General features: G+C 38.3%; 3 protein-coding genes and 1 long non-coding RNA gene across 4 annotated transcripts; 2 read left to right on the forward strand and 2 right to left on the reverse strand.

The window, feature by feature from the left end:
• Positions 1-1,021: 1,021 nt before the first annotated feature.
• Positions 1,022-5,416, forward strand: LOC100372126 (uncharacterized). Its single transcript, XM_002736387.2, has 9 exons — positions 1,022-1,109; positions 1,201-1,478; positions 1,855-2,012; positions 3,752-3,801; positions 3,968-4,060; positions 4,194-4,367; positions 4,535-4,656; positions 4,778-4,991; positions 5,173-5,416. Exons 1-9 carry the CDS (start codon positions 1,058-1,060, stop codon positions 5,199-5,201), a joined length of 1,170 nt encoding a protein of 389 aa, XP_002736433.1. The 5' UTR covers positions 1,022-1,057; the 3' UTR covers positions 5,202-5,416.
• A 4,968-nt stretch (positions 5,417-10,384) lies between these two features.
• LOC102808758 (solute carrier family 35 member G1-like) lies at positions 10,385-11,593 on the reverse strand. Its single transcript, XM_006818558.2, has one exon. The coding sequence runs from the start codon at positions 11,533-11,535 to the stop codon at positions 10,399-10,401; it is 1,137 nt and encodes a 378-aa protein (XP_006818621.1). The 5' UTR covers positions 11,536-11,593; the 3' UTR covers positions 10,385-10,398.
• Positions 11,594-11,924: 331 nt separating this feature from the next.
• Positions 11,925-14,903, forward strand: LOC146740893 (uncharacterized). Its single transcript, XR_014930006.1, has 3 exons — positions 11,925-11,986; positions 14,081-14,357; positions 14,650-14,903. It is a non-coding gene; the product is annotated as an uncharacterized LOC146740893 (long non-coding RNA).
• A 571-nt stretch (positions 14,904-15,474) lies between these two features.
• LOC102808872 (solute carrier family 35 member G1-like) lies at positions 15,475-16,572 on the reverse strand. Its single transcript, XM_006818559.2, has one exon. It carries the CDS (start codon positions 16,570-16,572, stop codon positions 15,475-15,477), a length of 1,098 nt encoding a protein of 365 aa, XP_006818622.2.
• Positions 16,573-17,903: the final 1,331 nt, after the last annotated feature.

Here is a 17,903-nt window from a genome sequence, read left to right on the forward strand (position 1 = left end):
ATGGCTGACTTTCGGCCATTATTTTTCTAAATTTCAATACGTAAATGTGTCCAAAGCTAATTCTTGGAAATTAACAAGTCGACTTCATTCCAACTTTGTACCAGGATCCTGCTCATTAGGTTATATGTGCACATTGTATTTTTTTTAAAGATTGACAAAAAATGGCGCACTGGAGGCCATTTTTGCTTTAGTTTATTTCTATGCAATAATATACCGCTTTATTTAATTGACTGCTTGCACCAGTAATATGTTATACTTCAGGATATGCTATTTTATGATTTGATTAAATTTAAATGACAGTCAATACTAGTGTTGCTAGCGTGTAAGAATTCTCTCGTACCCCTTACCCATAACTTTAACCACAGTCCCTCTATAGTCTATAGAGGAACGTTAACTGCGCTCTAACCCTAACCTTGTCCCTCCAGTGACCCCCCTCCTTTTTAATAAATATGCTCCCCTTCGGGAAACATATAGTTATGGAGGGGCATATACAATTACATTGGAGGAGGCGCGAGAATTTGGGTTTAGGGTAGGGGTGAGGAAGCCTTGAGGAACTTTTCCAACAAGGAAGTTTATGTTTTCGGTCAAATAAACCAAATATCCGTTGAAGTGGTCATGACCATATAGGAGAAAATACTATTACCTGTGTATCTCTATACTGTTGTGTTAGATAATATGAATTCGTTCTCTAATAGTAATAATATCTGTTCTAATATGTAGAAGCATTCTCGTCACAATTGTCTACCGAAGCGCAAGTACACCACACAATAGCCTAGACTAAATGATCAAGTGATCACTGCAATTTAAACCGGCTGACCTATCTTATCAGATAAAAGAAGACTGTATCTTCAGGAGTGGTCAAAGGTGCATTCCAAAGGCTACAGAACAAATAAAACAGCGAGAAAATATAGGTCTAATGACTTTAAGTAAGATATCGTGTAGAAGATAAAATCAATTGACAGAGATAAAAAAAACAATGACGTTGCGATTGAAAAGCTTTAAAAGGCTAGAGTGGCCTCTCAGTAATCACATTGGTTCCAGATCTCACGGGTGAAACATGGCACGTATTGCACTGGTGACGCTGTTCTGCTTGGTGTGCTTAAGCACAGGTGAGACAAATATGGTTTGTCCATATACACTCCTTTAACACAATGCCTGCAAATTACTATATATATAACGAGCATATTCTCCGTGTTGTAGGTGTTTTGGGTTCGCTTTTTGAAGGCGGCGAAGATGGCGGTCTTTTTGAACAATTTTCCGACAAACCCATACTCAAAATGATGTTTCTGAAGAATGTCCTCGGTGGAGCAGTTGGTGGTGGTAGCGGACCACCCCCCGTACTCAAAGCTTTGCTTTTAAAGAAGATATTTAGCGAATCAGCTGGCGAAGAAGACGAATCCAGCCCGCTATTACGTGCATTGTCCGGCGACACCCCATCACCTATCCTCCGTGCTTTGATTGCCAAGCAAATTATGCAAGTATGTGCTATATATGTTATATTCTATCCACGAATTACCAATTTATCTTGTTGTATAATATAATTCTATATATCTTTACCAGTTTGATAATCCATCGGAGACCCCCACCCCCCACCCTGTCCTTGCGATTGGGTACTGGTAGTGGCATTGTTTCTTATCTGTAATACAGCATTGTACTCTGAACTAGTTTGGCCTAAATATATTTGTGCATACTCTGGTCCACATCAAAACTGATATGAAATAAGATATAACCCTGGGTATCACCATGGTTGAACAAACAATGTCGGTGTTTGTCGGAAGCTAATCACACTATCTATACATGCTTGAAAATGAATGGATACTGACACAATATGTTTTGTCTACCTATGTAACGAAGAATGGAGACCAGGCCATATTACCAAAATTGTTGTTGTTGAAGACGATTGTTACCAATGTACGAGAGAAAATAGTGGCCGATATTAAGGAAGCAATTGAGGATAAACGTATCTATTCGTTTGCCGTGCCATTAGTAGCTGACAGTGCTTTGGAATACACGTAAGCCTTTTAATTATTGCAAAGCTATGTTAGGTTTGGAAACGTTGCTAGGCGATACCTATTGTCTTCATCTGTTCATGCTTTGTCATTGATATACTGATCACCTATCCGGATTACTGCGTCAATCTATGCACAGTACGACTGCCACGTCACCAATGGCTTCGTACGTTTGCCTTCCCTAGTTGGCTGGTTCCCGCCTCAAGTGTCATGGCGCACCAAGCCACAAGAGGCAGGTGAATAGTAATGGTCCCAGCATTCTGAATGGTTGATCAAGTTTTCATTCTTTGTACTATTTCCCTTGACGTCAGCGCTTACGCTCGTGATACTTCTAAGTATGGAGTATGGGTTTTCCTTTTGATTTCAAGAATATAGTTTCGTGTTTTTATCACTTTGCACAAAAATAGCGAAAAAGCCTAGAACCACCTCAAGTGTGAAGCAGACAGGAATGAATGGCCGCATCGTATTACAGACACGTTTACGTAGAACAGGACTTTGAATGTTTTCAAATCAAGTCACTCAGTCACGTGCCTTTGGGTCAGAACCCCCGAGCCAGTGGAATAATATGGCGATTACTACTTGCATGTGTCCTACTTTCCATTCGCAAAGGACGCCGGGGACCAGCGAACCTTCCCCAGACGCATACAGCTGGGAGCAACCACTGGTGGCGCTGTGTTATACAATCGAGACCTAGTGAGGCTTGCCGTAGCTTATTTAGATTTGAGTGTAAACCGCAAAAACAGTTGTTAAATTCGGTGACCAGTTTAGAATGATAGAAAGCGTTTACAGTCTTCAAATAATCACAATAGACAGAGTGGGGGGTCAAGACCAAATATACGCGATTCCGGCGTTTCATACTAAATCCTTTATATTAATAACTTCACTTTCAAATAATATTCATGAGATATGGCTACGTCATAATCTTATTAAAAGTTATTAGCATATTGTGTACGCAGTGCGCATGCTTCGGGCTCTTTTACCGTAGTATTCAACAACGCATGCGTTATCACAGTGGGATGATTGGAAGTTTACGTTCCATGCAACGTAGCATTCAGCACCGTCAATGAGGTTTCACCACATCAATGGTGCTGAACGTTGTGTTCGTATTCGAAGCCCACACATAAGCGACGCTACCGGATATATACAACACCTAACAAGCCACATCAACCCAAACTCCCATCATGTAATACGCTGTAATTATGCAATTACAATTCTGGTTCCCCCATAACTCTGGATCACACTCTGTATCGTAAACCATAAAACACCGTGTGTATTAGTGAACATCGCATGCGCTGAAATCACGTGCTAACTTTGAAAACACATCGATGACGCATGCATGACGATGCATTTCATGCAAATGACGCCAGCTACGTCAGGAATAGAAACTTTATACATACAGCAATCGCAAGGCGGTTGTGTAGCCAGGCATAGAATTAGATGTGCAATTTTATGCTGCAAACGAAGATGTCAACAAGATGAGACTTCCACTCAACGCTGGCTACTACAAAAACTACCAATAGTGTTGTGAACTAACGTATCGCATTGTAGTTGAACTGGATGTACCAAAGATCGGCTACCTGTCAACCTGTCAAAGTGAAATTATGTTACAATTTTTGCATGAGTGACTGGTCATGCAAATGTCAATATCTTTTAGAAATTTATTCATGCCATTTTTTTTTTACAGCTGCTCGTCAATTTTAGCCTTGAAAATACATTGAAACAATTATTATTTTTTTTTATAGTAACGATGAAGGTGAAATGAAAGGTTTCCAGATCGATCTGCTCAAAAAAGGTGTGTACTGAGCGCATGGGCAAATATTTACCCTTCCTATTTCACTTCACATGTGCGTTTCATGTAGTTAGATAATAACTAGGATGCTATATCCCTCATTTGTGTGTAGGGGTGTTTGGCGTGGACTATGTAATTCAGTAACGTTCTTTGTACTCTGATGTTTCAGTGTGCGAAGTTGCCGGAAAGAAATGCGTGGGCATTTACGATTCAACTGAAAACTGTGTGGGCCACGATGGACGCCATTTTACTGTTGGAAAGGGTAAGAGTTTATACATTTGTACGATAGCATACTTGATAATACATGTGACGTACAACCACATCGCAGGTTCGTCCGGAACACGTACGCATTCAATGAGCATCGTGTAAATACGTAAATGGTATTTCTATTATAGGTCTCGCTGGGAAGGAATACGATGCCTGCTTTGGTTGGTTTAAGTCTGTCGCACGCTCCCAAGCAGTTAACTTCACCGAATCATACTGGGAAATTGAGAATAAATATAACTTCTACGTTAAAGAAGGAAACCCGAATGGATTTGACCCGACCAATATTGGGAGCAAGCGTATTGGTAAGAAAATGTATTCTTCGCGTTAATCATTAATCAGTCACCACATCTTTATAAACTGTAATTAATGAAATTTGCTAGTTGATATATTAGAATCATAGAAAATACGATAGGCTGCAATTCATAATTAAGTTCTTGTCTGATATTATGCGCACCGCTTGTTTTTGTAGGTTTTGTAACTGCATGGGCTGGCGGCGACCCTTGTCTGTCTGGCATAGATGGCTATGATACAGCGAGCAGCAACTATGCCCAAAATCTAATCGCTCTCCTCGACAACTTGAAAAACGATGAGGTAAAGATTATCTTTTTTTTATTCTGACACATGAAGTCAAACATTCATTGCATAGAAAGCAGGTATTCTTCCCGGCATATATCAGTAATTTATTAATCGATATGACATATCTGTTTTCCAGGATGACGCCATCTTTCTGCAACAAGCTTATTCACAGCCAGCTCTTGATAAGGGATACATTCGAATTGGGGACGTTATTGAGTGTTCTGATTCGGAAGTTGTACATGGTGTATACAGGAAGGATAATCCACTTACATGGTTCAGTGACACACTGAGGGCAATGAAAGAAGACGGCACATATTACGGAGTATGTGCTAAGGCCGCAAATGACCACGGTAAGTGTGTACCCTTGCCCAACCACTATATTCATCCCATAGTTCATGTTGATGAAGTTGACATGCGTCTTACTAACACAAGTTACGAGCAAATATTTCGAAAGAGTATGACTAGCCAATTGTCATGAATCACGTGATCTAGTTCATTAACATTAATATATTCCTGTGTTTATATTTGCAGCCGAAAAGGGAGGTGTCAGCTGTGTATAAAGAAGAACAGAGCATGGTTAGATTCAGATGTTCAAATTTGTAATCTTAGTTAAACATCAAAAATACATTTTAAAACGCATAGATCGTAATAATAATCGCTACAATAAGACGTAGTTAATAGAAATATTTTTTATTAGTTATGTTCTATTCGACTGTATACATACTTTTATTATGACTAGAATACAATTATGAAATAAATAGTATACACAAAATAACTTGTCGTATTGTTATTTTCTTTTAATTTGCGAATATTTACTATTTACTATGACTTTAACTATAATTTATCTACAGGCTATTTTGTTAAATCATATGTCACCATAAATAAACATGTATTACAAAATCGCACAAGTAGGCTTCATGTATGTAGTTCAGTTAACGTTGTGTACATAGTGGATCATGGAGTAACTGCATGATCGAGTCTCTAAAAATCGACAGAAAATGCTTAGAATTCACATTCATTCCTGGAGAATGTTAAAGATTACCTGATGCAACTTGTGATGATTATAGACCCCGTTTAATACTGACCGAAATATGGCAAGATAATTTAATGGCACATTCACACCTAGCCGACGTAAATGTGCAATGAAGTGTTTAACAGCGCCCCCAAACAGGTTTGTGTGAAATGAACTGTATTTGTTTGTTTTTTAAGGGCACTACTTGCGTAAAATACGACACATTGCCCATTATGTGAGATAACAGATCAAGAAGGTGGATGTGCACAATAATGGACGAGACGTAGTCGATCGGAGTCTAATATTCAAGCGATCGTCGCCATCCAAGCCCTGTTACCACGCAATGAATGGCATTGTGGAAACATTTATTTCAATAATAATAATACCATCATGGATTGCCGAACAAAATGATTATACGTGCCGGTTGGGGAAAACACAATAGATGACGTAGACACTTACATTACAGGTACATGTAAAAGTACACGAGCATACGACATACGAACACATGGGTAAATTCACAGATGAAAGTAGCCAGGATTTCTCAACCAGGGCAAATACTAATGGTACCTGTTTTGTTTAAAGGGCGGCAGTCGTCGCGCCGCGTCCTGTTAGATATGGGACTCATAGCGACGTATACAACGCGTGTAAAATGCATTGTTTATTTACATGAAATTCGAACAGCGCTGCGCGACGACCACCGTGCTTTAACCATACATACAAATGTGGAGAAACATTGAATGTTGAAGCACGGACATGGCTCTGTAATTAATAGCAAGGCTGCACGTGATACCGATCGACCAATGGGAATTCTGCGTTTCAATAAAATGAAGCGGGTGGTATCATAATTCTGAGTAATGTAGTGAGTAAACACCACAAAGATTTACATTGAGATTGCTCTTGGTGATAGATTAGAACAACTTATCACCTATTCTGTTTTAAACTATTGTCGATTACTCGCGATTGTTTTTACAGTAAACATGTCAGGACTTTAGACTCAAGTCTACAGGTAATCAACAATATTTTGTAACCAAGTATTTAATTAGTTGTTCTGATCTTACAACATTGAGAGCAACACTCCGGGGCAATGACAAAATTATTTCCACTGTTTTATCAAACGTGTGTTCGCTCGTCCATAAATAATAATAAAATGCTTTTTCTTTAGACCATTATTTGAGAAAAGAACATACTCTTGGTACAAAAAAACTGTTCCCTTCATCTTTATAAATATTTATAAATTTCAATGGAAGTAAACCAACGAGCGCAGTGCGCAACAGCGGCATTTGAAAACGTCCTAATGTTATTCAATCGCACAATAGAAACCTCTTGTTTCAGTCTGAACTTTGTTATTATATGTGGTAAACAGCCAGCGCATTCATTACATGCAGTAGTATACACGGTACACATTCTAATATATTGATGGCGTATGTTATGTTTACCTATGAATTCCGTATTATATCTTATAATGGACAAACGGCGCTGTGACGTCACATGACGCGGTGTCTCGGCGCATACCAGGGCTAAAATATTGCTCCGCCGTATTAATTACATTAAATATGTAATAAATACATGATATTGTTTCAGGGCATTTTATGATCATTTTATCATAGTTTCCTATAACAAAGGTATATCTCAATATCTTCAAATCTTGCTCGGTGACATTTTGAAAAAATATATATAATGTCTTACAGAGAACTATTTAAAGAAGTATTTAAAAATCGGTAATACTTTTAATGAATTTGAAACGAGGGAATGTGTTTTTATTGTGGTCTGTGAAAACTTGCTAGTATGGCATTGTTATGCATATGGTCAATGGTTATTGTGTACAAGTTCGAGTGCGGTAGCGTTCAGGCGCCGTATTGCATAATGAAAACAATCTTTGAACAGTTTGACTTAATGAGAAAGAAAACTTGGAGCAAGGAACTGGACGTTAATTACTAGTGGGAGAGGGACGGGGGGGGATGGGGGAAGTTCACGTGGTTTAAAGACAGTCATAAGAGGAGAGTCGTGTATTTTTAGTTCATCCATCGTAATTACAGGCATGAAAGAACAATATAATAGCTTTCAATTGACATTTACATGTATATTAGAATAGTGAAGTATGGGTGAAAGTGGAACAGTTTTCCTTTTGTGCCAAAAGAATACATTGTAGTTATAACACATATGTATTGCAGATTCCGAGTCATGTTTATTTGAAAATGCCTTTTTAACTAGTTTTCCACTGCACAAAGATATCTTTTAGTAAATTAGCATTGACCATGGCTTTAACAAATACATTCATGATATTTGAAAGACAGAGCTATTTCCCCGTACTGATAAATTCTTAGCTTTGTATTATCTTTCAGTCATTTTTGAAATAAAGAAAGGGTTCCCTCAGTCAACATGCCGCTTGGTTTCAGAAGTACAATACTGAAAGAAGGTCTATGTACACAATTCAGACAACTAGTAGAAATTTGTCAATACAATTACCGGAACTGCACGACAAATCAAAGCAATATATTAAATGCGATTTGGTAATTACGCATTTAGGTATTTTTGAGAGAGCTTTTTCATATTTTTCTCGATGTATGTCCATATGTTGGTTGCCATATGAGAGCTTAACAGCCATTGTCATTGTCCTGCATTTAATGATTTTTTTTGCACTAAATCTTTCATCATTTCCCTGAAATTGATTATTGTTCGATTTGTTTCGTAAAATGTGACTGATAGGAATAATCATTTCTGGATATCGATGCAAATATTATTGAGGGTCGGTCAACATTTTTCCATCTTAAAGCGCGGTAGTCGTCGCGCTGCGCATGTGCGAGATATATGGGTCCCATATAATGAAACTGTGTGTAAGTGGTGTACGAACTTCACAGGTAGACGATTGTCCATGGTATGTTGAAGCATAGACCTAAGAAAGAGAGGGACAGGCAAATGGATGAACAAAGAATTTCCCGAATTCCGGCGTGCAACGTGAGCTACTACAGTTATAAACAAATGACCAAGCTAAGGGTGCCGTATGACGTCACTCCCAATCAATCGGCCGAGGCAGTTTGCAACGCGTTTTCCAGTGCTTGTGCTTGTGCATCGAATTTTAACTAGATTTCAATACAAGTACATTTTTTTGTACTGGTTATTAGGTGATGTAGAGTTACAAATCGTTTTTTAAGGTCTATGTTTGCAGCTAACATAAACTTGCAAAAATATACTTTCGATTAATTCAAAAGATCTTTAAAGGGTGGCAGTCGTCGCGCCGCGTCCTGTTCGATATGGGACTCATAGCGACGTATACAACGCGTGTAAAATACATTGTTTATTTACATGAAATTCGAACACGCGCTGCGCGACGACCACCGAAAATGACGTAGCAACATAGACAGAAGAAGGGGGACGTGTCTCGGTTGAGATTTAAACATGTTGGAGAACGAGAACAACAGAACAAAAATCAGTTGGTCGAACTATCGTTTTCAAAAGTATGACGGATGAAAATTTATGCTCATACACTGCACTTGTGACCTTAATAACTTGTACACGAATATTACCTTGCATTTCACGATGGTAATTTTCACTGTTTTTGAACTGTTTTATTCAGTGTAGTAAAGTGAAGTATGAAAACAAATTATTTAATTGAATCGTTATTTGAATTGTAAAATCTCGACGTGTCTAATTTGACTGCGATATAGCTTTGATGAACTGTTTGATTTAGTAACGCATTGGAAAAAATGTTTCTAGTGTTGCCAAAGAGGGCGCACTTATTACACTTTGGCTGGATACGGAGAATACTAGTATGCAAAGATGTGGCAGTGCTGAGGCGATGGCCGAATTCACAAACTATGGCGCGAGCGAAGATGGGAAAACGAATGATTATTATGAATGTAATTTTGTTTTGTATGCCACAAAATATCGTATTTATCATTGGCTATGTTCTTGCAATTGAAAAAAAAGTATTTTTTTTATATTGTTGTGATTCTAATACAGAAAAAAAATGAATTGAGCGTGCAATATTCATCGACTATTCCATGGCGAATAAATGACGCAACATGAAATATAATACGTTGATATAATGTAAAACACGTTGAAATAGCTACATGCTATTTTAGCGTATTTTACTCAATGCAAAAATTGACAGAATTTTTAATAGGTAACATTTGAATTGCATTCATTGTGTGTCCGATAAAACGACAGAGCATCATATTTGCATATTGTTAAATATCTATTTGAAGCGGCAGTAGTTTGACCCAGAAACATTTCTGGAATGAAGTTATAATTATAGTATAGTGCCAATTTGTAACGGCCATCGCCGAAATGTGGACATTTATACCGACGTTGTACATTAAATCAAAGCCTCCAGAGGGCGCCGTCTATTGAAATACAGTTCTGTCAAGGGAACCTCGGGGATTACAGTGCAGTATCACAACTCAGCGGGTAATCTGGGCGAAATGTCAAATACGTCGCCATTTTGAGAAACTAAGTCTTCTCTCTGTTGATTTCATGAGCTAATTTTCATAATAGTGTGAGTCGTGCGTCGTAATTTTCTACGGTTCCCATTGGGTGACCGATCTCAGCAAACTTGAAAATAGTAACTACTCGACCTTCAGTTCTCCCGTCGCATGTAATGTGATATTAGCCTCGTGTAAGACGATTTTGTTCTTGCAACTGTGCCCAAAACAATATTACAATATTCGGTAATTTTGTTTATAATCACAACTATGTCCCCTTTAAAATAACTCAAATAATACTACATAGGAATAAGATCGCTGTACCTAGTCTTTATTACTAAGTAATTTAGTTTCTTCTTGTACTACCCGCTTTGTTTCAATCCAAACAAGCAATGCAACAATACAGGAACTCAGAAAAATAAGTGCAGCTCCGATCAACTCGATACTAAGTACGTGCGTATGAAACACGAGAGCGTCTGATACAAAACTAATAATGAGTGCAACGTTTAGTAGAAGGGATGTTTTGCTAGCAGTTTGTAGTTGAAGTGCTTTGTTGTACAAATACAAGTACGCGACATATAGCACCACGTTGCCGGCTATGAAAGCGATTAAGACTGGATTGCTCGACACTAGGCGGGGCATTCGTTCTGAGCTGGTGGGATAGACTAAAATGCCCGTTAGAATCGCACCAGTTAATCCATTGTAAAATATTACAATTAACAGTGTCATCCTGTCAGTCATAATTCTTGAACAGATTGTTCCAATGGCTAAACCGACAGCAGCCAATACTGCGAATGCATATCCAATTCCATTTGGTCTAGGAGTGTCAATATTCAACGGATTACTACCAAAGATGAATTCAGGACGTGATATTAATAAAATCCCCGCACAGTTTATTGATAAGCTGATCAAATCTTGGAACCTATAATTCTCTTTCAGTAATACGCACGCAAACAATGATGTAGATATCGGCAGTGCGCCCGCTACAATTGACGTCGCGTCTCCCATCCCAACGATATCCAATGCATAATAAAACAGAACAAAAGCTCCGTTTTCGAACAGACCTTTCATGATATTCAACAGTAGGTCCCTCCTGGATAGTTTCATTGGATTAACTTTGTTATATGTCAGAATTGCTACCGATATAATAAAGACAAGTATCGACTTGACAAGTAACAGTTGCGCTGGTGACAATTCCTTATCAATTGATATAACAGTGAACACATCCGAAAATGCCAAACATATACCGCTTGAAACAGCCGAGAGAATTCCAACGACCGCGGTCCAGTAATGGCGGAGCTTGTGTGTTGCCATGCTTTCATCGCTGGGTTTTACGTCTGTCTTATCGGTGATCGGTTCTAGTGCCAAAGCTTCGCGTACCGTAGACAATTCAAATGACGACTTCGTTTCTACTGCATTGTCGTCATCAATTTTTTTCATGGATTCTACGCGGTTTCCCATTTTTCGCTCTCAAGAGATGCATATAATGTCCAAACATATGGCATCGAATACTTGGATAAATAGGAATGGATTTAACGATGACGTATACAATCACTATACCACTTAAATACGCGGGTATATATCGTACGCTAAACTGGTCTATTTTTATCTGAGGTCCACCCACATAAGCAAAAAAACAAAATAAAAACAGAAAACATTTGTTATTATGTCAAATTACAGAACTGAATTTCTCCATATTGATAATTTCTGCGATCACAGCCTCTCATACTAGTGTTATTTCCTATACGTCGATTGACTGACTGTCATATGAAAACAAGACACGTGCCTGCTTCCCATGGTTTATCCTCTTTACACTATAAGCTATATGGCAAAACATACCATCCGAACGAGATTGCCAGCTGGGACAAGCTTTCGTTGACAGTTTGTTTTATAACAATTGAAGTTTCAATAAGTAAGTAGCATATCAAATATCGTGTATTTCATTTCAAGAGAGCATGTTTCACATTCATGAATTATTTTAAAACGTTATGAAGGAGTGTCTTCCGTCTAGCTTTAGGTAATTTTGAAAAAAGAAACCCTGATGGTGTCACCTGGCAATATCACAGCGAATTTAAAAAATCTCCCCAAAATAAGGAGATTAAATTAAATCTCGGACACTTAGAAGTATAACTTGTAGCAAATCTGTCTACTGATTGTCATCTTCGCCAGACAAGGAACGTTTGTTTCGGGCCGGGTCACCCCTCCAAACTAACCCTTGGCAGATTGAACCACTACAGTGTGTATTTAATAGGCACAAGAAGGAAAGATGCGACAACAATAAACAGTCAATCAGCTATGTTGTATCAAAATAGAGTAGAGCGTTTTTTTTAAATGGCGACCCCAGCAGTACATATTACTAGTTGAAGAAAGATGAGTTTGTTGCAACGAGGACAGGGAGTGGCAAATCAAGAAAATTGTGCAACTGTTCAACTCTGATGATCAGTCGAGTGGAGTTTCTGAGATTTTTTTCATAGTTGACAGTTTCATTATTTTGTTAAAACATGATCGATGTAAATATGTGTCACTTTGCTGACTAAGTATGCCACACACAGCCTGCAACGTTGGCATAACAAATGTGTAAAACTTGGTTAAAAAGTTCAGCGCATTTTTCAGGGGTTTGGCAAACAACCTAACTGAGTAACACACAGCGCAATGTCTACTAGTTATTCCAAAGTTGAACCGTTTTCAAGCTCCTGTTTGGAGCATATACAGATGGCCACATGTCATAAGTACTTGATCAACAATGTACCCACGGCATACATTGAAGAACGCGTCGCAATATACTTGAATCAACTTGGGGATTGTCTATTAAAAACAGGGACGTACCTTTAAAAAAATCTCATCAGAATGACATTTCACTCAAGTGCTGGATTTCTACAAACCGATTTCTAACTGTCACGCAAGTTTGCACAAACATGTATGCATATATCTTGGACAATTTCAGTAGAGATAGTATTAGTCATGCCAATAATAACCATTTAGCCTTTATACACATAATAATACCATGCGTTCTAAGCAGTATACAAAGTAAATTTGTTACATGTTGATCAGACATCTAAACATCCACTCTGAGACGTGGAGATCAATGTCATGATCAGATGCCAATAAAAACACTAACTTACGAATAACATATTGCAAACATATTTCCCAACTTGTTAGCCTGGAAATCCCGAAGCGCCACCAACGCCATCGTCCATAAACTTTACCACGTCGATACCTCTGAAGCGCCGCCAACTTACCAACCAATCCTGGTTGCAATTCAAAGGTCCAACGATATAAAAACAAATTACCCACGCTTGGTGTGTGACTTCCTGTCCTAGCTCCTTGTTTAATTACCTAAAACGCGATCTACTAGCCTAGCAAACTACATAAAAACAGACAAGACGTAGACGCTTACAAACATGGCGACAATCTTAGCCTGGCACCTTCCAGTGGTATACTGTGAAATAATTTGATTTTTTTTATCTATTCTTATGTAGAAGGAAGGCTTGGTAGCAATTTGCGCGCAAAACAAGATCACCATTTGTTGGTGCATAGATTTCAAGCTTTTTCGCATTGTGGACGAAACTGAAAAAAGTTTTCACGCATTTTTGCCCCAAAGACATTTTAACACTGATGTAAAAAATTTTCGTTTTGCTGTAACGATCACCGTGTGTATAGCATTACTGAGGAACTCTATAAATAAGCTCAGACCACTAATAAATACTGGTCTGAGAAATAAGGTAATTAAGGTTCGTCTCATTGCCTGTGGTTGAATGAAACCTGTCTCGATTTACAATAGTTTCCCTTCTAGTGCGACTTTATTTTGAATTTGTCTTACGTTTGGCCGATTGAGTAGTAAAAAACTGAAAATAGCCTTTTTGTAGCACCTTCCGTGGTCCTTCAAAGAACCCAACGCAGCCTGAGTGAGGTGAGGGTCTGATGCCGTTCGGCCACTCATTCCTACATGTCAGGCTAGGTACGGTAGAGTGTTTAATACAGAAAACGCTTCTTCATTTCTTGGCAGATGGATCTTGTCTTCTGGCCTGTGAAACTGCACTGAAAATGTCTTTCTTGTCATCGAAATTTACGACCGTTCATAAGAAATATATTCTAACCACAGTGCCTCTATACCAATAGAACAGAAGGAATGTGCTCTAACCCAACGTATATTTTCGGCGATGCGGCCAACTAATACATTCTCCAACGCGTGATCCAACAAAATATATAAACGCCCCGGTGTCGCAGCCGACCCCCCTCTCCCACGAGAAGCCCGGTACGCCGAATCAACAGTTACTGCATAGGTACGTTTTTTCTAAAATGCTGATATATTAGTTGAATTTAAAATGCTGAAGTCGTATTTTATAAAGAGCTGAGCGAACGTTAAATTATAGCATACTAACTCGAACACTGATACGAGTCAGTACTAGTATAAGGCTACTCTTTTCTACCTCCATGTTCGATCGTACGTACGTATGGAGCAGCGTATACTACACTCCCAAATGTATGAACACCATCGGTGTATTTCAAAAAGTGTATTTCTTATGTATTCAGAATGAAAATTGATAGAGTGAATGTCACGTGATTTATTTACAGTACTGGCGTCCATCGTATCTGTGAGTGGGGCGCAGCTAAGTGAATGATTGCAGGTCATTGGACGAGGGCCTCTTTCATTGAGTCTGACACAATTGCTCACAGCAAGGAGCCATTTTTGGAGATCAACCAGAGTTCGGCGCTACTGCCATTTTTCAGCAATACAGCCTACAACAACAAAATTACCCGCTAGTAAATACATATTTTACATACTGTACTTTATTTTTGTTGATCTGAAAATAATAAATATAATGAACTACTCACAGAACAAGAAGTATACGTTTTGTTGGCTGAAAAAAACAGTACACTGAGTTTTAAGAAGAACAATAACGCATTGGCGGATACAGGATTTTTATGGGGGGGGGGTCCAAATTTTAAAATGAAATATAAACGCAAAGCGTGCTTCACACTTGTGCACAATCGCCTACCGCCTAGTATCATGCCTCGTAAAGGCAATATATATAATTACAAATATTAACATTGATTAAAGTGTTGTTATTATTTATACAAAAAAAAACAAATTGAATAAATTTTTCATCGGGGGTACGGACCCCAAGAACCCCTCTTAGATCCGCCACTGTAACGTCGTAACTGATCACAGCAATAAACACAGTCATATTGAAATCACTACAAGTTTATATCCCTTTTTAAAAAAAACAACATCATTCTACGATTTTTTAAGAGAATGAGCCTGCATTTAATCAGTGGCATTTCATTTCAGTGGCAGACATTTTTGTCATAAATGTGCGGTAGATAGTAAACGTAATAAGACACAGCAATTAACAAACATGGACAGTGTACTTGGGATTAATTAGTTCATCCTCATTATTACTGTATTGAACTCGATTTCTTGGCATTATTATAATTTTCACTGGATAGCCAAGCTAATATAGTTACAATGCACGAACTGAGTAGCACAAGGCCGGCACCGACAAGTTCCAGAACGGTTACAACGTTGTGAAAGACGATGACTTCCGCAGCAAAACTAACCATCACCTGGAAATTGCATAGAAGAGCCACCTTGGCGGCAGGTTCCAGTTGAAGCGCTGTATTGAAAGTGTACAGGTAACCAATGTATAAGACCACTATTGCAAACAAATATCCAATTATAGCGATGTTTTCACTGATTAGGGTATAAATTGGCGCGGTGCTTGTGAAGTATATTAAAGGTAAATTTACCAGTACACCGGACAGACATGAATAAAACATAACGATTAAAACTGATATATCATCAGACAGTCCCTTGAAACACACTACGCCAATCGCTAAAGATAGACTTGTCACCAGCGCCAGAATGTAGCCCAAAGCTACGTGCTTAGTGTCCAGAATGGGCCCACCTTGAGTTGGACCAAAAATGAATTCCGGACGTGTAACGAGAATAATGCCGACGATATTGACCAATATGGTGATGCCGTCTTTCACTGTTAGCTTCTCATTGACGAATATACGAGCAATAACCGGTATAAACACCATGACGGCTCCAGTAGTGATCGCAGTGGCATCTCCGATACCACGCAGAACTGCTGTATAGTAAAACATGATATCAGCCCCGTTTTCTAGAGAGCCTTTCATGACAGCAAGCACAATGTCCCTCTTCTTAATGTTAAACGGGTTTATCCTACGACACATCATAATAGGTATTATCACTGTTGCGACTGCTAAGGATCTAATGGTCAGATTTTGAGCCGGAGACAGACCAGCATACACACAGATAACGCAAAACACGTCCGCTATACCCATGAACAGACCGCTAAGCAGCGCCAAGGAGATACCAAGAAATGCCATCCAGCAACTGGTGGATTCTCTTCCTTCGCTAACACGTTCAATATCACATTTTGCCTCCGTGGAATTGGTTCGAAACAGCCAAGCAGAATCGGAGAGTTCCCACTTTTCGTATCTACAAGTTGTGCTCGAATTATTTTCCATCCTCCTTGCTAAGTTGTTCACGGTCCTGCGACACTTGTTGTGGGAATGCCAAGACTCGAAATGAAATAGGTATGCTTGATTATGTAAAACTGCGCCGACTATTAAGCCCATTGTTCGTTACTGTTTAAGTGCAGGAAATTATACCCCCAGCTGCGCGTCACTGTGTAGCGAGTGTGTAGAAATGCAACAGTTATTTTATATGTTCGGTATCCATTTAAATTTAACCATAGTTGACGTGCACGTTTTAATAATTCTTGGTGTTTATTATTTTCACATTAAGGATTTATACCTAAGTGTCTGTATATATTGCATACGCTGGATTAAGCAATTATTTAATATATCTACTTATTGTTGACGAGCATTATATAGATACATTAAGATTAAGTGTTTCTGTTCGCAGGTTGTATAGTTACCATGGTTACAATTAAATGCTTCCGAAAATAAAAACAGTGGACGTATTTTTAAATTAAGTAACTATACGCTTATATGTGTTTTGTGTAGTACAAAACAAGCATAGAATTTGCTTTATCTTGTATTTTGAATTGCGACTTGTTTATCAAACACTATTATTAGAGTAAAATGTCATCGTTACCTGAGTCACGTGCCTGGAATGAAATGGCCGTGTAAGGGGCATACGTCACGTCCGGGCGTCAAGTGCTAGTATAGCGGAGGATTGAGGATAGTCACGAGATTGAGATGGGATGTTTTTTTTTTTTTTATTTCAAATCGAATCACGTTTTCAGACTAAAGTATCTTTAATGTTAGTTGTGATCTGTATATTTTATTCATTATCCCGAAATAACATTCTTTTTTGCAGATGAATCACGATTTAAAGTCACCAACTTAATAAAAGCCAGCCATGTCTACAAAAAAAAACACAATTCATTCATGCTTGGCCGTCCTTTGCTAACCAACTTGGATTCGTCACGTGACGTTACACTACCAGAAGTCGATAGTATATATGTATGTATACCTACTACATATACTAGTATACCGATCCCTGACGTATTTATATACCATGAACATATTCATATTAATGACAGAAAAAAGATAATAGTAAAGCTTGGGCTGTTTTCGGCTGTTTCGAAATAAATAATTAAAACAAATAGAATAGGTGAAAACAAGAAATTGCGTGAAATTGTCTTTAAGAATTTGGGGGCGAATGTTTAAAATGAGTGGGTGCCAAGAAATGTGACTTTGCTTAAATATTAGTGAAATTTACTAACAAATTACTTTGAAGCGGGTTTGCAGAAATACTCGTATACAGATGTTCAAATATTCCATTGAATGCAGAGTTTAATCAAATGACACGTAGAGGGCGCTGTTACAAT

Source organism: Saccoglossus kowalevskii, chromosome 7, assembly GCF_978046115.1.
Source record: "Saccoglossus kowalevskii chromosome 7, keSacKowa6.1, whole genome shotgun sequence".
NCBI lineage: Eukaryota > Metazoa > Hemichordata > Enteropneusta > Harrimaniidae > Saccoglossus > Saccoglossus kowalevskii.